Genomic DNA, 21,903 nt, shown 5'->3' on the forward strand with positions numbered 1-21,903 from the left:
CATCATTCCTCAATCTTTTTCGGCACAAAAAGTTGCATTCTGTCGGAAATGTGTAATGTTTTTGAAGCCGTTAGGTAAAAAAATGGATAAATTAATGGTTTGGGAGTTATTTCGGTTTCAATCTGGGACGAAACTTCCATAACTAATGGCAGCTGCCACTTCGTGTCTGCCATCGGTGATGAGAAAAAAGAGATAGCATTATTATACTTTCTCTTTCTAAGAAAACGAGGAGCAACGGAATCATTTTTGCGTCGATTCAACTGTCAGCTTTGTGGTGCCCTCAGGGATATTTTAGGATGCTCGTGATCGGAATAATCCGGGGATTCATCAACACAACTGTACACTGTTTTTACTGTCTCTTTATTGCCCTTTTCTCTACTCTCGCACTTACCATAGTCAATGTCATGTCGGTTGTCCTGTTTCTCCTCTTCGGTAAGGTAGTAGTGTTTCAGTCGGCCGTTGTCGTGGCACCACGGCACCACATCTGGTTTTCTCTAGGAGATGGGAAATCTAATCAGCGATGACGAAGTCCTTGAACTTTGATGGGAGTTTTACTTCTCGACGCGTTCTAGAATTTTCAGAAGTTATTAGTGATTTTGCCGGAGGTTCGGCAACGATTGGAGAAGGTCCAGAAACACCCAGTTCTTGGTGGCCAGATTCACTATCCGGCAATTCGTCGTCTGGCAACCTTTTTCCATCCATTACACGCTTGAGGTGAGCAACGTTGCGCTGGTACACCTTGTTCGTTTTCTTGTCGCTGATCGTGACTCTAGCTCCTTCCTTGCTTACAACAGTATACTCATCAGTGCCAAATGTTGTGGTCAGTTTATTTCCGGGTAGTAAATTCTTCATTAGCACTGTGTCCCCCGCCTGTATTTCAGAACATTTAGCATGACGTCTTTGGTTCTCCTTCTCTTTTCCTATTTGCTTTGAAATTTGATCTCTATCCGTTACTTCGTTGGTCGGTGCAGCTGATTCGATATCGTGTAGTGATGGGATCTTTGAACTTATTGTTCTACCAAAGCACAATTCCGTTGGGGTCTTTCCAGTTACGGAATGAGGTGATGTATAATACATCATCATGTAATCCATTAAATCAGTCTTCCAGCTTCGCCCTAGTGCGTGACTAATCTGAAGCCGTTTCAACAACGAACGGTTCTGGCGTTCTACAAGACCGTTCTCTTGTGGCCAGTATGGTGTAGAATGGTTCAGTGAAATTCCATGCTCTTTACAGTAATTTTCGAATTTTGCGCTAACAAACTGACGGGCATTGTCCAAAGTGATCGTAATTGGAAAACCAAGTCGAGTGAAGATCTTATGCAATCGTGATATGGTTTCATCAGCCGTTATTTGCCGCATTATTTCCACTTCCTTATATCGACTATAATAATCGACTATAACCATCAGGTTTTCACCCGTAGGAAGTGGTCCCATGAAATCTAGAGCGACGTCAACCCATGGTCGTGAAGGTATTTTTCTGCGTTGCATCGGCTCTGGTTTGTTTGGCATACCAACAAGTCTGCATCCTTCACATGAGGCTACAAACTTTTCGGCTTCACGGTCCATAGCAGGCCACCAAACGCGATCTCTTAGACGACGCTTCATCACCGTCTCCCCTGGATGACCTTCGTGTGCTAGGGTAAGCATTCTGTTTCGAAGAGATTTCGGAATTACCAATTTCGTACCTCGAACCAATAGATCACCGACAAAACCCAGTTCGTCTCGAAAAACTTCATACGGTTTAGCTTCTGGTCTTCCCCACTGTCCAGTGTGTGCACATTCGTGTACTATGGCAAGTTCAGCATCTTCTCTGGACGCCGTTTCCAATTCACATGTGTCAATAGCTGCTGACTCCATAATAGCAAGAACTAGAAACTGACTATCATCATCAAAATCATCATCCTTTCCATTTTCAGAAAGCCGTGAAAAGGAATCTGCTATGTTGTGGCAACCTTTACGATACTTGACATCGAATGTGAAGCCTTGCAACCGCAAAACCCATCTTTCGATTCTTGCGCATGGTCGTGATGTGGGCGCAAAGATGGTTTCAAGCGGCTTGTGGTCCGTCTCCAATTCAAATTTTCTGCCGAGTAAGTATGTTGAAAATCGTTCGACCGCCCAGACGAGTGCCAGTGCCTCCTTCTCCGTCTGGCAGTATCTGCGCTCTGTCGGACTTAGACTCTTGCTCGCATAGCAGATTATACGGCGATCATTATCATGATGCATGCTTCCAAACTGGACCAACACCGCTCCAAGACCAACCGGTGATGCGTCGGCTATTACTCGTGTTCGTAGCGAGTTGTCGAAATATTGGAGCGTTGTTGCTTTTGATACCATGTCCTTAAGTTTCCGAAATACCTTGGCATGCTCAGACGTCCATTGGAATAGTGTTCCTTTATGTGTAAGCAACCATAGAGGAGCGCATACGGTTGCCAAGTCAGGAAGGAATTTGCCAACGTACGTCACCAAGCCTAAAAAGCTCCTTAGCTCTTCAGCAGATCTCGGTGGTCGGAATGAATCGATTGCTGTCGTCTTTTCTTCTGCTGGTCGGATTCCCTTGGCCGAGATATGGTGACCTAGAATAGTCGAATGAGTCGAATTTTAACTTGTAATTATATCGTACCCATTATATAACTAACCGAGGAAGACAACCTCTCTCGTTTTGAATTCGCATTTTTTATGGTTCAACAGCACACCTTTTGAATTCAGAGCTTCCATCACCTGTTCGAGTGCTCGATCATGATCTTCTTCATCTTCCCCGAACACCAGGATGTCGTCAATGTAAACAACTATATTTTTACATTTCGACAGGATTTGTTCCAGCACTTTCTGGAACATCTCAGGTGCGCATGACACTCCAAACATGAGGCGCTTGTACCTGAATACTCCAGCGTGGCTGATAAATGTGGTGATATGCCGACAAGATTCATGAAGCTCCACCTGATGGAACGCTTCTTTTATGTCCAAACGTGTAAACAATCGTGCCTTCTTCAATCGTGGCAGAAAATCTTCAAACGTTGGCATGAGATGTCCTTCTCTTTTGATCGCTAGATTTGCCCTTCGCATATCGACACACAGGCGTAAGTCCCCGTTGTCCTTGACGATTGCAACCAGTGGCGAGACCCACTGGCTGTACTCTTCGACAGGCTCAATGATATCGGCATTCAGAAGCGAGTCCAACTTATCTTTAATTTTGTCCAAAAGAGCAAGTGGTGGCCGCCGTGCGTGTTGAGTCACTGGAGTGACTTTTTCGTCAATTGGAATTTTGAGCTTGATACCCTTCATCTTTGGGAACGGATGCTTTTGCTCTGCGCGCAGTGTGTATACCTCTGGTGGGTTGGTGCTGGGCAATCCCAATGTCAGTACACCTAGGTCCTTAGCGGTGGTCCGTCCCAACAAAGGTTGAGTGCCACCTTCAATAACGTAAAAGGTAGCGTCACAAGAAATACGTTTCTCGTGGTCCTGAACTTCGATTTTAGCTTCGAAAACTTCTTTAACAATCAGTGGCTTTGAAGACCGTCCGTACGCTCGGAAACTTTGATCTGAATGTGCTCGTCGATTCGTGACTTCGATTGCTTGGCTTTTCATTTTGTCCCAAGACACATCGTCGATCACGTTTTTCTGACATCCAGAGTCAATAAGAACTTGAAGAAGGACTCCACCAATCGTCACCCACAAAAATTCATCACCTTCTCCAATACTGAATATGAAATTTGAGTCGTTACCTTGCTCCTCGTTTTTAATCGATCGAACCTGCTGATATCGTGGCCGTTTGTTGCTGTGTTCCGGGTATTTCTCGGCATCGTCGGTTCTTCGCTTCGTGGAGTGACGTGTCTGGCCTTGCCTTTGCTGCTGGGAACGACAGCACCTCGCAAAATGCCCGAGCTTGCCGCACTTATCGCATGCCTTGTTACGAGCGGGGCAATTCGTATCAGATCCGTAGTGACCAGTTCGTCCACAGCGAATGCACTCTACCTTTTTCATGGGATTTTGAATCCTGTTTATTTCGCTTGGTCCAGCACGTTGTGTATCACCCGAAGTTGACATTTGTGTAGCCTGGTATCGAATGGATTCGTGAGAGTTAACCATCTTCGAGACGTCATCTAGCGTCAATTTCTCTCGCTGGAGGAGCTTTTCTCTTAGGTCAGGAGGAGACATCAGAATAACTTTATCCACTACGCAAATTTCTTGAGCCTCCTGTTTGTTGGAACCAAAATTGCACTTATTGGCCAACTCCATTGCTCGCAACAAAAACTTGTCCAGTGGTTCCTTTTCTTGCGTCTTGAGGGACCAGAACTGGAATCTCTTGTATGCTTCGTGTTGCTTTGGAGAGAAGTATTCATCAAGCTTTCCTATGGCAACTTTAAACGGATCGACTCCCATACGCTCTTCTACGTCAGCTCCAGGAATACTGCTAAAAACTTCCTGAACGTCTGGCCCAGCACGGGCGAGAAAAATGTGCTTGAGACGGGTTTTATTTGTAACTCCATTCGCCAACGCCAGGTACTCGAAATGTCGTTTATAACGTAACCATTCATCTCTTACTTCACCCGGAGGAAGTAACTTGAACTTAAAGTTCGGAATATCGAATTTATCCATTCTAGTATTTCTTCAACTTATCTCGTTGCTCAACTTGGGTCGTAGTGCTGTCAAATTTTCCGGTGCAGTTACCGGATCGGTATGTTGAATAGCTGTAACACATAATCGAGTATAAGTTAACTTTCTATTTAAACTTATTTCTAATGTAGTTAAAGTTTTTATTAAATCAGTTCTAAACCAACTCCATTAATTTAACCTTGGCTATAGGAAGTTTCTATAATGAAACAAATCAAGCCAATCTGAACCATGGCAATGATCAAAACTATTTATTTATTTAGCATTATTGTTTTCGTCAATGTGCCTCACACTTGAAAACAAACGTGTAAAACGCACCGCTTGCTGAGCAACGAATATTTCACTTTTTTTTCAATTTTTCCAATTTTTTTTTTCTGTGGTCCACATCAACACTGCGCATTTGCGCCAGGCTTTTCCGTGCGTTGCGCATTTGCGCCAAACTATCCATGTGTTGCGCATTTGCGCTAGACTTTTGCGTACATTGCGCATTTGCGCGGACATTTTGCTTCTGCTGCGCATTTGCGCCAGTGGTTTTCTTCTTCTTCTTTATGCTGCACATTTGTGCCAGCCGTTTCCTATACTTTTCGACTTGTGCATTTGCACCATTCTTTTTCTCTGTGCTACACATTTGTGTCAGCCATTTTGACGGTCCACTTTCTATAAAAAAACATACTTCTGTTCCAGGAATGTGATAGCTAGAGCTACGCACCTTCTGCTCTACCGTCCCACATTCCGAAGCTAACCTCAAACTTTTGTTGATGCATTTTCAATTTGATGCTGCTGTACAAAAAAACTCTTACCGGCTGCTTAAGATGTAATAAAAATGCGGTGTTCCAATGATCCTGTCCTCCGTCGCCAATTTGTGGTGCCCTCAGGGATATTTTAGGATGCTCGTGATCGGAATAATCCGGGGATTCATCAACACAACTGTACACTGTTTTTACTGTCTCTTTATTGCCCTTTTCTCTACTCTCGCACTTACCATAGTCAATGTCATGTCGGTTGTCCTGTTTCTCCTCTTCGGTAAGGTAGTAGTGTTTCAGTCGGCCGTTGTCGTGGCACCACGGCACCACAAGCTTCAACTTTACACGTTGTGAATAGTCTCACAATATCAAAGGAGCTTGTAAAATCACGCGTTATATTGAGAGCGGAAAAATATCAATTAGCTAATGATTATGCCATCACTGAATTGAACCAATGTCGGCTCTACCGATGGTCCATGATTACATTGAGCTTCCCGGAAAAGGCCATTACTGGCCAAGTTCTGCAACATCATGTTGCTTGATGTGTCGCACGACGGGTTCTAATTCTTGTTGAGAATTGACCACTTCACCGAGGGCATCGGAACATTTCCGGGATGGCCAATGTGACCGTGGACTGTCAATAAGGCCGTTACCAACCGAGTTTTGAAAAACCATGAAGTTTGATATGTCGAACGACGGGTTTTGGTTTTTGTCGAGAATTGAACACTTCCCCGGTGGAACTGGAACATTTCCAGGGGCACTGCAACATGTCCGGTCAAGTATTGTAAAATCATGAACTTCATTGTTGTATTGGATCTCCGCTCCATAGCCGAATGCGCGCACCATGCCCTCGATACCACTCATAAGGTTTTGGGCAATGGTGAGGTCGACTTCTTTTGATACTTGTATCCACTGTTTCTTCAAAGCCAGCTGGTTCTCCAACACCTTACATGTTTAACGAAGTCTGGCCTTCACGATGGCCGAAAACTTCTCAATCAGGTGAAGCTCCGGTGAGTTCGGTGGGTTGACGTCTTTTGGTACAAAAACAACATTGTTGTCTCTGTACCAGTCTCACATCAGCCGCGCGTAGTGGCAGGAAGCCAAATCAGGCCAAAACAGCGTCTTGCCTCCGTGAGACCGCATGAAGGGTAGGAGGCGCTTCTAGAGGCACTCGTCCCGGGAGATTTGCCCGTTGATGGTACCCGTCGTGATGTACGCACCCACACATGGCCTGCCAAGAACTGTTTGGTGAATTTATCCTCCTTCTTCTTCCTTACCTCCTCAGTAACGGCCAACTGTGATGTGGCAACGTAAAACTTCTGCCCCGGCAACTGCTTTGTGTCCGCTTCGAAGCAGGTCTCGTCTTCCATCATGACGTACCTCGGATTCGTCAGCCACTTTCAGTACAGCTTTCTGGCGTGGGTCTTGGGCACCGTGTTTTGTTTGTCGTTCTGGTGCCTTCCGAACCTTGTAGACGTGAATGCCGGTACATCTGGACAAACCAGATCGGAATATCTGCCTTCTTTGTCGCATCCCGGATCGAAAGATTCGCCCGACGCTTGAACAGACTCAATACCTTCCTGGCCTTCACCGGATCAGCTGTCCTCGGTTTTCTGCCGCACCCAACTGGGTCTCCTTGAATGACTTCACCACCAGGGAAATCGTCGAATGATGGATTCCCAGGTGATTCCCGATCCATCGGTGGGACGCAGTCGGATTTTCCACGACGGCGCACAAGATTTTTGACGGATCTGCTCTTGCTCCGATGCCATCTCGATAACCACTTGACAGATTGTGATAAAATTCTGCCAGCGTAAACATTACACTCTTAGCTAGTTTCAGTAAAAATTTCATCAATTTTTACCCACACATTGGTTAACTAATGAAAAAATAAAATAAGAAGAAGATGAAGAATACGAAATAGAGTGAATGTTTTTAAATTTTTCTTCTCGAACGGTTGTTTCATCATCTGATGAGAACAAAAACTGTATTCATAGAGCAGAATTTGAGTTAATACCTCGATGACGTGCAGCACTGGAAGAACTCACCATCTGAAGAACCTGGAGAATAACAGTTATGCTTTTATGTTCAAATTTATTTGTGATTTCATTGCAATCCATGTAGAAGTCTTCTAATTTTTTCTCTCAGTATTTTGAAATACCTATGTTTTTATTTATATTAAATTCAACAAGGAATCAATTATAAATAAAAAATCATTAAATAAGGCTTCATGACAGCTTCGGCAAAAATTTTGGGATGTGTTCATATCACAATTACAATTATTGTGATATGACCACAATCCAAACATTTTACCGAAGCCGTCATTAATCCATGAGAATTTTTTTAAGTCTCATAGCTGAGCGAAATTGAAAATAAATTAAACATATTATGGATATTTCAAAAATATGAGCGAAGAAATAAAAAAAATGTCTACAGGTGTTGGAATCACAAATAAATGTGAAGGTAATAACATAAGTGATATTCATCAGGATCTTCTTATCTACTGATATATCTTCTTCGTCTCCATTTTTTAAATTTACATTTACATTCCTGGAATTTTCAATGTAGTTCCATTAGATAAAATCCAATACATTTTCATTGTTCAACCTAGTTAGGAGTTCAGATCGACTGTCAGTCAAGGCTGTGAATAGTGCCTAAATGGATAATTAACGAAATTGAAATAACAAAATGAATACTTTCCACAGCCTTGCTCGTAACAATGCTTCAGAACTAATTACATTTTCAGCTAGTGATAGACCTGGATGGGATTCTAGATTCCATGTTGGCTAATAGTCGTTTCGTTTCAAATTCTTCTAGAATAACCAATCCAAACAATAGTGTTCTAGTGTTATAGTCTAGCTTTTCTCGTTTACTTTCTTTTTTCCTCTATCGCGTGATTCCCTGTGGTATTTATAAAAAAAAACTCGAACACACACACACGACCAAACAAATGCAGATTCATCACATTATTCCCGCAGGAGGGACCCGAAGTAGATCTGCGAACGCTGAGGGCCATCCGTGTGTTACGGCCCTTGAAATTAGTATCTGGAATTCCTAGTGAGTAGCGACGCTAGATTAATCCCAATCATAGATATTCCTTCGGTAGCTGTGTTTTGTAGAGCGTGATAGATCACCTGTGTTTCGGTTTTCGTTTTCGATGTCGTAGACGTAGTAAATGTGTAGCTGTTTTCTTGTACCAAACCGAGTGCTAATACGATTTTTTTCCTATCCGATACTCGCAGGTTTACAAGTAGTTTTAAAATCTATCATCAAAGCCATGGCGCCGTTGCTGCAGATAGGATTGTTAGTCTTGTTTGCAATTGTTATCTTCGCAATCATAGGCTTAGAGTTTTACTCGGGTGCTCTGCATAGAAGTTGTTATAGCTTAGAGGATATCTGTAAGTATCACCTTGTCAACCTTGTGCTACGAAACTGTATACTGAAGTGTGCCGAATTTCTCCAGCTCAAATAGTTAAGGAGGGCGAATTTCCAACGCCCTGTAATGCGGACAATGACACGATAGCACCGACCGGTGCGTACGTGTGCAACAGCAGCGACAGCATGTGCGTCGAACAGTGGGAGGGTCCCAACTTTGGGATTACCAGCTTCGACAACATTGGCTTCGCCATGTTGACCGTGTTCCAGTGTATCACCATGGAAGGTTGGACGGCAATCCTTTACTGGGTAGGATCCTTGGGTTGCTTTATGGTTGGGATTGTTAAACCTAATTTTCGTTTAATTTCCAACAGACCAACGACGCCCTGGGGTCAACCTTCAACTGGATCTACTTCGTGCCACTGATTGTGTTGGGATCATTTTTCATGCTTAATCTAGTTCTTGGTGTCCTCAGCGGGTAGGTATTGCATGTAGTCGGATAATTCCGCGTTTTCAGTTCGAACAATTTTTCTTTAACGAATTTATGTTTGATTTAATATTAATTTTGGTAATCAGAGAATTTTCTAACGAGAGAGGTCGCGTCGAACGTCGAGCACAATTCCACAAATGCCGCACACGGCAAATGTTCGTGGAAGCCATGACGGCCTATCTCGACTGGATTACGCAAGCAGGTTTTGTAGTAGAATCGGTGCCTGGTTTCATATTTGTTTGAACATGTTTCATTAGTAGGCTATCAACCAACTTGAATCTTCCAATGGTTGCCGCTCATTACCCTCAAATGACACGCATGAAGAAGATCAAAGCGGTTATCAAAGCTCAGCATCAATTATCTCACAAATCTAAACGTCTATCAATACCAATCCCACACATTTATCTCATTCCTCAACGTAATGAATTACTGCAGCCATCGGAAGATTTGATTACCATGGTTCTTCCACGTAAAATGCTCTTACCACTTTGCACAAAAATCGCTTCTCTTATCTTTCCCTTCCACTTGTAACAACGCCCCTACCTCCCACCGCTGCCATCACCGCCACCGCCATCATCAGTGAGTTCGCCAAAGAGCGAGAAAAGGTAGAGAATAGGCAGGAATTCCTAAAGCTTCGTAGACAGCAGCAGCTAGAGAAGGAGCTCAACGGCTACGTCGAGTGGATCTGCAAAGCTGGTACAGTATCGCTTGAGTAATTTGTTCACGTGCCATCCTCATTTCCATCACCCCATTGCAAAACCCAGTCAGTAAGGAAGCAAAATTTTGAACGCAACCCTTTCCCTGCTCAGTAGAAGCGAGCTCAGCTTTCATCTTGAACAATTGGCGACATTTTCCATTACCCCCCTCCTGGTTTGCTGTCTGCTCCGGTCCACTTGAGAAAAGCTCAGTGGCCTGGGTGCATTGTTGTTCAATTACGACACGCCTAATTGGTTCACTAATTGCTACTCCGTTGCATTTTTCATTCTGTCTTTTTCCCGCCCTCTCACGGACTACCGCCGCACGTTTTGTGATGGATGGATGGACCAATTGGAACACTCTCAAAACCTTGGACGTCGTGCACAACGGTACCGGCGACGACGCCAACAACAGAGGAGGTCATCCTGGCGGAGGAGAGGACCACCGAAGAAGAAAAGATGCACATCATGGAAGGTAAGTGTGCTAACGGTTTTGGGTGTGGTTGTTGGTGCGCTGAATTCGGAAAATGGTTGAATTGAAGCGACTAAAAAATTTACGGTATTTCCCTCATAAGACATGGATTTTCGCAAAGCTTCTAAATTTTCAAAACTTTCAAACCCTGTTACTACTTACTATCATTACTAATGCGCCTTACTTACCGTATCAGAAGCACATTCAAAGAACTGCCAAAATAAATCGACCAGGGGAAATGGATGTAATTTCGGCCTGGTATGTCCCTAATTTGGGCCCATCCATAAATTCAGCAATCGACTAAATTTTCAATAGTGACCAGAAGTATTCATTAGTACCGTCCCAATGACGCGTTCATCTAGATAAAAATGATAAAAAGCAGATTTTTAGCGATAGGCCCAATCTTAGATCCATAGGCCAAGAGTAGAGCCATTTCACCTATCATACCAAATCCGAAAGATGTATGGGCCCAACATGTTCAGGAGACCTTCAAATCAAATTGATAGGGTCTCTCTCTAGACTAAGCCCTGAAAGATTCCTGAATAAGTAAGTACAGATGGTCTTTTGGGTTAATCTAAAGAAACGATTCTTAATATATGGGTTGTGGGCAGTGGCGTGCGCAAAGGGGGGGAGGGGGGGGGAGACCATGACGGTTTTGGAATCGGTGAACCGGTTCCGGAGATATGGCCGGAATAAGATCCGGTGAATATGGACCTTCACGCCGGATTTAACGGAAAACGTATCAAAACCATCATATACCATTCGACTCAGCTCGACGAGATCGGAACATGGCTGTGTGTGTGTGTGTACGTGTGTATGTGTGTATGTGTGTATGTGTGTATGTGTGTATGTGTATGTAACGAAATGAATGCGCTCACGTTTCTCAGCAACCGCTCAACCGATTTGGACAAACTCGGCGCCAAATGATAGGTCTTGGGGTCCCATTGAACGCTATTGAACGGTTTTGGAATCGGTGAACCGGTTCCGGAGATATGGCAGGAATAAGATCCGGTGAATATGGGCCTTCACGCTGGATTTAACGGAAAACGTATTAAAACCATCATGCGACACATCAAATTACTACAGAATTCAAAAATAAGGTCAATGCAAGTCGTGTTAAGTGTTCCAGACCACATTGGACACACTTGGACATGTTCCGGGTACCCCGGGGAAGTTGCTTGAATATGAATTGAATTAAAACCCATTAAATCACATTAAAATACGATGATAAGGTGATTGGTAGCCTCACCAAATAGACTACACCCGGATATATTCCGGGTACCCCCAGGCAGTGGCGTAGCGTCACTGGATGACACGGGGGTGGGGGGCTTGGTCACTGATAATGACAATAAAATAAATAAACTTGAATAAGTAAGAAGGGTCTGATCACACCATAGGTGGATAAATTCGGGTTTTTTTAACTCTTTATTTGTTCCAAATTCAAAATAAATTACATTTCATTTTAACCTAGGTGCTCCAGTTACTACAGTAACTTACCAGCTTTAATTGTTATGATATATGTCTAAGTGTTTTTACATTGTTCCTGCCTTGGCAATTCAGTACTTTAAACAGGTTTTTTTTAAACCTGCATGTCAGTAAAAAAATTGAAATCTTAAAACTAAAAACTAAAACTAAATTTTATCTAGGTATAAAGGGAAATAATTGTTGCAATTGAGGATTGCAACGATTTTTGCCTGAAATTATTAATTATTTTGTTGGACATTTGTTCTAAAGTCTCAACAATCGAAATTCTATGTACCTCAGTAGTACTGTACCAGGGAGGCAACTTCAAAATCATCTTCAGAACTTTGTTCTGAATCCTTTGAAGTGCTTTTTTCCTGGTAGTGCAACAACAAGACCATATTGGCACAGCGTAAAGCATGGCCGGTCCAAAAACTTGTTTAAATATTAGAAGTTTATTCGTCAGGCAAAGTTTGGATTTCCTGTTTATACGAGGATACAAACATTTTGTATATTTGTTACATTTTACTTGAATGCCCTCAATGTGATCTTTAAAAGTTAATATTTGGTCAAGTATTAATCCAAGATATTTCACTTGGTTTGACCAGGAAATTGGAACTCCGTTCATAGTGACTATGTGACTACTCCTAGGTTTCAAAAAGGAAGCTCTAGGCTTATGTGGAAATATTATAAGTTGAGTTTTGGAAGCGTTGGGAGAAATCTTCCATTTTTGTAAATAAGAAGAGAAAATATCTAAACTTTTCTGCAGTCTGCTGCAAATAACACGAATACTTCTTCCTTTAGCGGAAATGCCTGTGTCATCAGCGAACAAAGATTTGTGGCAACCATGAGGCAAATCAGGGAGATCCCAAGTGAAAATGTTATACAATATAGGCCCAAGAATGCTACCCGTAGGAACTCCAGCTCTAACAGGTAGTCACTTAGATTTGGAATTTTGATAATTTACCTGCAGAGTTCTGTCAGTTAAATAATTTTGAACTAATTTCATAATATAAAGTGGAAAATTAAACTTTTTCAATTTAGCCATCAAACCTTCATGCCAAACACTGTCGAATGCTTTTCTATGTCTAGAAGAGCAACTTCAGATTTGTTTGAACGAATTAAATTGGTAACTCTTCACGGATAGAAATCTCCTTATACCTTTTGGCAAATTTCCATTGCTGATTATTCATAAATTGTATAAGTCAACTAATAAGCAGACGCCTTGCAAAAAGTTAATAAAGATCATGTGTCAAATGAAATGTATAAGCGGTCACACATACCTTTTATGCATTCTAATAGGACCTATGTGGTTTGTCTTATGGAATGTATAAGGCTGATGCTTTGGCAAGAATGTATAAGTGAAACACATGAATTAAATAATTGATTTTCGTTTCGTGTTAAGAGTTGATGAGTAGTTGAATGCCCATGGCGAAATCCAAACTGCTCATCTGCAAAAATTGAGTTCGTATTGATGTGAAGCATCATTCTATTCAAAATTATTTTTTCAAAAAGTTTACTTATTGAAGAAAGCAAACTTATTGGACGGTAGCTAGAAGCTTCAGCTGGATTTTTATCCGGCTTCAAAATTCGAACAACTTTTGCATTTTTTTATTTATCAGGAAAGTATGCCAAATGGAAACATCGGTTAAATAATTTTACCAAGAAAGACAAGTTACTCTCTGGGAGTTTTTTGATGAGGGTATAGAAAATTCCTTCATCACCTGGAGCTTTCATATTTTGAAACTTTTTAGTTATAGACCTTACTTCGTCCAAATCTGTCCCCCAGGAATCATCAAAAATATTTTCCCGAGAGAAAATATACAGATAATCCCGAGAAACCTGATTCTCAATAGGACCAGTAAGACCCAAACTTAAATTATGGGAACTCTCGAATTGCTTAGCAAATTTCTGAGCTTTTTCCAAATTTGTGATCAAAATTTTACCACCTTCCTTAAGTGCTGGAATTGGCTTTTAGGGTTTTTTAAATTTTTTTTGTGATTTTTCAAAAGGGTTTGGAACTTGGGTCTAATTTAGAAACATTATTTTCAAAAGTTTTGTTCCTCAGGGAAGATAATCGTTTTTTAATTTGTTTTTGTAAATCCCGCCAGATAACTTTCATGGCAGGATCGCGTGTTCTTTGATATTGTCTCCTACGGATATTTTTAAGACGGCTCAAGAGCTGAAGATCGTCGTCTATTATAATTGAATCGAATTTAACCTCTCATTTTGTACAGAGGCAGCTCTTGCTTCAACTATAGAAGTAGTCAGAGATTCAAGAGCATGATTAATTTCATCTTTGGTTTGCAAAGGAATGTTTGGATCGAAGTTATATTCAATAAATGATCGATATTGCTCCCAACCAGCTCTATGGTAATTGAAAGTAGAGCTGTTGGGATTACAAATTATTTCTTGGGATATTTCAATAGTTACTGGAAGGTGATCAGAACAGAAGTCCGCATGGGTAAACAATTGGCTACAAAGTAGACATGAATCAGTTAAGACCAAATCAATAGTTGAGGGATTTCTTGCTGAAGAAAAGCATGTTGGGCTGTTTGGATATTGCATAGTGTAATAACCTGCAGAACAATCATCAAACAGAATATTACCATTGGAATTGTTTTGAGCATTATTCCATGAGCGGTGTTTTGCATTAAAATCACCAATAATAAAGAATTTAGACCTATGACGGGTAAGTTTCTGGAGGTCACCCCTGAGATAATTATTTTGCTGGCCTACGCATTGGAATGGCAAATAGGCAGCTATAAACGTAAGTTGTCCAAAATGAAGAAAGGATTTTATGTTTGATTCGTCTATGAACAATGATGGCAACACCACCACAAGGTCCATCAAGACGATCATTTCTATAAATCAAATAATTTGAGTCCTTTTTAACCTTATGGTCAGGTTTAAGGAACAATTCAGTTATAACGGCAATATGCACGTTATGAACTCTCAAAAAGTTAAATAGCTCGTCTTCATTATCTTTAAGAGATCGAGCATTCCAATTTAAAATATGTAATGCTCATTCATTTGATTTTTTAATTTTTTTTTTCATCAAATTGGGATTGTTGGTTCATAACACGGGGCGCTAGGGATCTTTATTTGAATTTTTTTCATACTTGGTTGATACTGATGCAATTGGAAATTTTTTGTAAAACATGACGAAATTGTTATTGTTGGATTTCATGTCACTGAAGCAACAGAGAGCGCTAGGGGTCTTTAATTTTTTTTTTGTTACTTTGATGATATGCATGCTTCTGAAGGGCGTTTGAAAAATGACGGAATTTGAGGTGTGGTTTCAAATATCTCTTTGGCAATAGGGGGCGCCAGGGCTCTTTCATTGAATTTGATAATTTGTTTTAACTTTGGTGATATTAATGCAACTGAAAAGCGTTTGAAATGTTTTATGAAATTGAAAATGTTGGTTTTAATGTCCCTGAAGTAGCAGAAGGTACAAGGGGTCTTCAATTGAATTTAATTTAGTTTGTTAATTTTCGTTTCCTCAAATTGGAATTGTTGGTTTGTAACGGGGTGCTATGAGCGTTTTTTTTTTAATCTTTCCCATAACTTGAAGGTAGTTATGCAACGCTTCTAATATTTGATGAAATTTTGAATTCTGGTTTAAATGTCACTGAAGCAACATGGACGATAAGGGAATTTGATTATATTTTTTTATATTTGTTTCCTGGAATTGGAATTGTTGTTTTGTAACAGGGGGCACTACCAGAACAGGAACGGAATTCGCTTGAAATTTTGCCTAAAATCCCTTCGGAATTTAACTCAAAATTTGATTTTCTCAGAGTTCTTCTCGAAATAATCTTGAAACTATCTGCAGGAGGCACTAGAAATTATCCGCAGAATTTTCTTTGAATTCTTCCCAGAAAAATTTTGGAACTGTCCTAGGAATTCAATATCCTTGAGGTTCTTTTCGAAATATTTTAGAACATTTTTTTTTTCTCAGAACACCTTGGAATTGAAATTCCCCTGAAGTTTCAGAAGAATTTCCTCTATATTCTCAAGAAATTTTTCCCAAAATGAGCTTGACATTATCTTCGGAATTTCCTTGAAATTTTCCCCTGCATCCCTTTGGAATTTCATTCAAAATTTGATTCTCTCGGCATTCTTTTTGAAATTATCTCAGAACTATCGACAGGATTCACTAGAAATTATTCGCAGAATTTTCATGAAATCATCCCCAGAAATCTTTTCTTTTAGAACTGTCCTCAGAATTCAATACCCTTGAGATTCTTCTCGGAAGTCAAGTTTAAGTTGTCCGTCCATTCACCAAAACGTTGTGCAATTGTTGCATGAGGAATTTTCAATTCAGCTTGACCCTCCATGCAGCAGATTGTTGCAAATCTTACACCAGAAATTTTCAATACAAACTTGTCCCCATAACATTTCAACTGACCAGAACGATGCAATTTTTCAACCGTTAATGTTCAATAAAAATTGCTTCTCCAATCTTCTGATTAGTGCAGATTTCCTTTTTTTCTTTGATGATATGCATGCTTCTGAAGGACGTTTGAAAAATGATGGAATTTGATGTGTGTTTTCAAATATCTCTAGAGCAATAGGGGGCGCCAGGACTCTTTAATTGAATTTGATAATTTGTTTTAACTTTGGTGATATTAATGCAACTGAAAAGCGTTTGAAATGTTTTATGAAATTGTAAATGTTGGTTTTAATGTCCCTGAAGTAGCAGAGGGTGCAAGGGGTCTTCAATAGAATTTGATTTAGTTTGTTAATTTTTGTTTCCTCAAATTGGAATTGTTGGTTTGTAACGGGGTGTTATGGGAGTTTATTTAAAATCTTTCCCAGAACATGATGGTATTCATGCAACGCTTCTAATATTTGATGAAATTGGAAATTCTGGTTTTAATGTCACTGAAGCAACATGGACGATAAGGGAATTTGATTTAATTTTTTAATTTTGGTTTCCTGGAATTCGAATTGTTGTTTTGTAACAGGGGGCACTACCTGAACAGGAACGAATAACTCGATATCTTAAATTGGTATGGATGAGCCTGACATAAGAGGTAAAATTCCAAAAAATATAATACCTACAAAATGTTCCCACAATACCATTCCAATATCAAATTATGCAAATGCAATATCAAAACAATACCACACAGGTATTCTTTTGGTTTCCAAATATCAATTTTTATTATTTACAATGTGTTTTGCATGTAATTTTTTGGTTTTATTCTTTGGTGTTTTACCTCTTTTGTCATGCTGATCAACACCAAATTTGGCTTTTGAAAAATGAGAATATTGGATGTGTTGTTTCAAATATCTCTGATGCAACAGGGGGCCGCTAGGGGTTTTTTTTTTTATTGAATTTGATCTTAGCCAAAAGATTGTTGTAATATCGAAATAAGGCAACTTTGAAAATTCCGAATAATAGTTCTAGATATTGATTTATTATGTATCCAAAATTTTAGTAATCATTTTTCAATCAATACAACCGCCCGGCTAGTACGCGATTTTGCTTGTCTAGAAGACTATTTTGGATTGCCTTTTCGCCATTCCTTGTGAGCATAGATGTGGAAAGTTTTATTATGTTTTTTCCTTGATTTGTTTTCCGTCGATCTTGTTTTCCATGCTGAGCACCAAGGCGCACCACTAATTAATTTTCTGATTTTGAATTTGTGTCATAATTTCTATAATTTCAATGTGAGCTGAAAAGCTGTTCAAAAGAATCGACTCCCTTTAGTGAGCTGGATGGGTTTAATTCACTCAGTCAGATGAGGTGTTTTTCCCACCTCTAGTTCAAAGTGTTCCACACGTTGGTTTTTAGTGTTTGAAACTTTGAAATGTTGATAATCTTTCTCTATCTATTTAAGTGTATGGCACATTTAATCACACTAAATACTGTTCAGTACTGAATTGCTTGTTCTACAATGTGAACATCGAAAACATAAAGAAACATGAGTTGCGACTTCATCCTTATCAACCAGCACTAGCGTGCACAGGAATCTTGTTAAGGAGGGGCAATTTTTTTTTTGTAGGGTGCATTGTGTTTGTCCAGCAACTCGGTCGCTTTCTTCCAATTTCTGAACCCTCTAGGAATCGGGCAGCTTGGATCGCCTGAAAAGATCAACATTATAATGTTTTTGTGTATAATTGGCTTTGAAAATCCAGAATATCTTCTTCATCTTCATTCCTTTATTTAACGTCGGTCTCTGTTCCGCAATCTATTTCCAAGCACCGTCGGGCATCGATTGCCATCCATTGACGGCAATCGAATGTGCAGGAAAGCAACCGCCACACCTGCGTAGGATATCGCACCCATTCAACACACATGGGCTGGGACCAACGGCTTTACTTCCCTTCCGAAGGAAGACGTGACCAGAGATTTTTATGCCTCAGAAAAATCCCACTGACCTCAGCTGGGATTGAACCCAGACCCATTGGGATGTGAAAAAGCAGTCACGCTTACCACTACACCACCGGCGCCGGCTAAAAAATCCAGAATATCATTTAAAATAGTTTTTAAAGTTTCTTAGATTTCTTGGAAGTTAATGTTACAGTTCGATTAATGTTTTGATAGAAAAATGTTGCAATTATATTTTGCGTCATGCTCTTCTTTACAGGTTAAAAATATAAACCAAAGAAAATATATTCTTCAAAGTACTGGTATCATCTTTTATTCAGTTACCTTTCTGAAATTTTGAGCAGTGCGTTTTTGTATATTTTGAAGGCATCGTTACAATTTATTTTTGACAAGGTCAAGGTCAAGGTTTTATAAGCCCTTATATGCTGTTGCAGTTACACTTTACTATAACCGTTGCGAGAACGTTAAAAGTACGTTGCGTTACGCTAAATTTCCAGCGAAAATTGGAGTTTTAATTTTTTCAAATTTTGACCTAAATGCCAAGGCTAATAGGATCATTAAAAAGGTTTAAAAAATATGTAACGATTGGAACGAAAGCGCACAAAACTATTTTGACAAGCGAGTACAGGATTGTTAACGGAATGACGACCTGTGCGAAGGATTGAGCATGTCAACCCTGTCCCTAAGTATCGCCAGTTGGGGTGACAGAAAATAATGCCGAAAATTCAACATGTTTTAGAAACAAACGCGAATTTATTGCAACGCACATAAACAGCTGTAGATTTTCAACCTCGGTAACAAATGACTTTAAATTTTCAGAGAAGATTCTTACACGAATTTTTAGTGAGACAACAATCGACCAGGGTTCAATGGCAAACTTATACCTTCTTTTCAAATAGGGAATCCAAAAGCTGTCTTTAAACTTTGTACAGTTGCGAAAAAGTCCATCCTCAGAATTCAGGTTTTTTTTTAAATTTTTAGAACTCTATGAACTCTATTAAAATTCTTCTCAGAAGTCCTCTGGAATTATTTTTAGAACTCTTCTTGACTTTTACTCAGCCCATCTTGGAACTGAAATTCCCTTAGAGTTTCAGAAGAATTTTCTCAGTATTATCCAGAATTTATTCCCGGAATGAGCTAGAAATTATCGGTACTCCTTTGCCATTTTATTCAAAATCCTTTTCGAATTCCACTCAAAATTTAATTTTCTCGGTATTCTTTTCGGAATTCTATTGGAACTATCTACAGAATTCACTAGAAATAACCCGCTAAATTATCTTGGAATACTTCCCAGAAATCCTTTGGAACTGTCCTCCGAATTCAATATCCTTGAGGTTCTTCTCGGATTTTGAAGAACTCTCCCAATAGCTCTTTTGCAATTCTTCTCAGAAGTTGACTGCTATTATATTTAAAACTCCTCATATTTTTTTCTCAGAACACCTTATAACTGAAATTCCTTCAGAAATGCTTTCTCGTTTCCTCGAAATTCGCTTGAAATTTTGCTTAAAATCCCTTCGGAATTTCACTCAAAATTTGATATTCTTAGAGTTCTTCTCTAAATTATCTTCAAACTATCTGCAGGATGCATTAGAAATTATCAGCAGAATTTTCTTTGAATTCTTCCCAGAAAAAAAAAATTGGGACTGTCCTAGGAATTCAATATCCTTGAGGTTCTTTTCGGACTATTTTAGAACTTTTTTTTTTCTCAGACCACCTTGGAACTGAAATTCTCCTGAAGTTTCAGAAAAACTTACTCTGTATTCTCAAGAAATTTTTCCCAAAATGAACTTGAAATAATCCTCGGAATTTCCTTTAAACTTTCCCCTGCATCCCTTTGGAATTTCATTCAAAATTTGATTATCTCTGTATTCTTTTTGAAATTATCTTAGAACTATCGGCAGGGATTCACTAGAAATTATTCGCAGAATTTTCATGAAATCATCCCCAGAAATCTTTTCTTTTAGAACTGTCCTCAGAATTCAATACCCTTGAGATTCTTCTCGGAAGTCAAGTTTAAGTTGTCCGTCCATTCACCAAAACGTTGTAGTTTTTCTACCAGAAATATTCAATAAAGCTTGTCCCTTCATTCATCAGAACTGTGCAATTTTTACATCAGGAATTTTCAATTCAGCTGGCCCCTCCATGGCAGATTGTTGCAAATCTTACACCAGAAATTTTCAATACTAACTTGCCCCCATAAAATTTCAACTAACCAGAATGATGCAATATTTCCACCGTTAATGTTCAATAAAAATTGCTTCTCCAATCTTCTGATTAGTGTATATTTCCTTTTTTCATTTTCCACCAGACATTTTCAATATAGCTTGCTTCTCCTATCATCAGAATGTTGCAGTATTTCCACCAAATAAAGCTTGCCCCTATTTTCATATTTTGAGAATGTTCAGTAAATCCGCTCCCCTCCAATCATCAGAATGGTGCAAATTTTACACCAGGAATTATTATTAAAGTTTGTATCGCTATTCAGCAGAAGGATGCAAATTTAAGACCAAAATTTTTCCGAAAAGCTTGCCCATCCGTTCACCAGAACGGTGCAGATTTTCCACCAGAATTTTCAATAAAGCTACATTTTTAATAAAGCTTGTGCCTTCATTTACCAGTGCAAGTTTTCCACCATAAATCTTCTGTTCATTTCATTTATCACGGCGATGCAAATTTTGCACCAGTAATTTTCAATAAAACATGCTCCTCCATTCACCAGAACGGTGCACCAAAAATTGTCAGTGAAGTTTGTTTTACCATGCACCTTTGTGGTGCAATTTTCAGGCTTTGCCTCTTCAAATTTTCCACCATAAATTTCCAATGAAGCTTGCATTCATCAGAACGATGCAAATTTTGCATCAGTAAAATGAATAAACCGTGCTTCTACATTCACCACAGTGTTGCGAACTTTCCACCAGAAATTTTTAGTTAAGTTTGCACCTTAAAATTTTTAGCGTGAATCAATTTTTCCACCAGAGTTATTCATTTTGATTAGTCCCTCCATGCACCACCTTGATGATATATTTACACCAGAAATATTCAATAAAAAGCTTTTTCTTCGATTTACCACCACGAAGGTGAATTTTATCAATCTTAAATTTACCCTCTTCTTTTAGCCCTCCATGAACCACCTTGAAAAAAAAAAGAATTACACTAAAATGTTTTGTATGCACCATTGCATTAACCAAAAAAATTCATTGAAGTTTGTCCCTTCATGCACTTTTGTGAAACAATTTTCAGGCACCATCTCAAAGGAATTGACGCAGTAAAAGGTTTTCAGTGCCCTCATATTATGAAATGAAGTTATTTTACCTCCAATCAAGTTATCAAGGAATCAAGTTATTTTATATCATAATTTTGTAAATGTGGGAATAAATTTATATTATTAATAAATTTTATTTATGAAAAGGAGGAGCAATTGCCCCCACCTTGTGCAGGCCAGTGTTCAACATGCCTCATCTATAAGAACAACCGTGGCCCAGTGAGATTGAACGAAAACAACGGCAGTAGCACACCCCAACAGTCCAAGATCAATTCCCAAATAAGACCCATTAACCGAAGGGTATGTGTAAGCTCTGCCCTCTGGCAGCTTTGTTTATATATTTGTCGATTCAATTTTGGAGTCGGTAAAGTAGAAGTCGATAAAGTAAAATATTGCAGAGCATTGAACTATGATGTGCAAAGCTATTGATATCACCATGTTAGGCACATAG

The 21,903-nt window shown here is 39.5% G+C and overlaps 1 protein-coding gene across 3 annotated transcripts in view; it reads left to right on the top strand.

The window, feature by feature from the left end:
* Positions 1–21,903, top strand: part of cac (cacophony) — a 435,895-nt gene that overhangs the window by 225,795 nt on the left and 188,197 nt on the right. For 2 of the 3 annotated variants that reach the window (XM_065237936.1, XM_065237937.1), the window contains exons 5-10: positions 8,314–8,414; positions 8,600–8,755; positions 8,821–9,041; positions 9,107–9,210; positions 9,803–9,918; positions 10,333–10,392. In XM_065237936.1, the coding sequence (XP_065094008.1) occupies positions 8,314–8,414; positions 8,600–8,755; positions 8,821–9,041; positions 9,107–9,210; positions 9,803–9,918; positions 10,333–10,392 (758 nt within the window). The remainder of the gene's footprint in view (positions 1–8,313; positions 8,415–8,599; positions 8,756–8,820; positions 9,042–9,106; positions 9,211–9,802; positions 9,919–10,332; positions 10,393–21,903) is intronic. The other variant, XM_065237935.1, reaches the window with a different exon arrangement.

Source organism: Ochlerotatus camptorhynchus, unplaced genomic scaffold, assembly GCF_037179485.1.
Source record: "Ochlerotatus camptorhynchus isolate MF236.1 unplaced genomic scaffold, CSIRO-AGI_Acam_v1.1 ptg000663l, whole genome shotgun sequence".
NCBI classification, from domain to species: Eukaryota; Metazoa; Arthropoda; class Insecta; order Diptera; family Culicidae; genus Ochlerotatus; species Ochlerotatus camptorhynchus.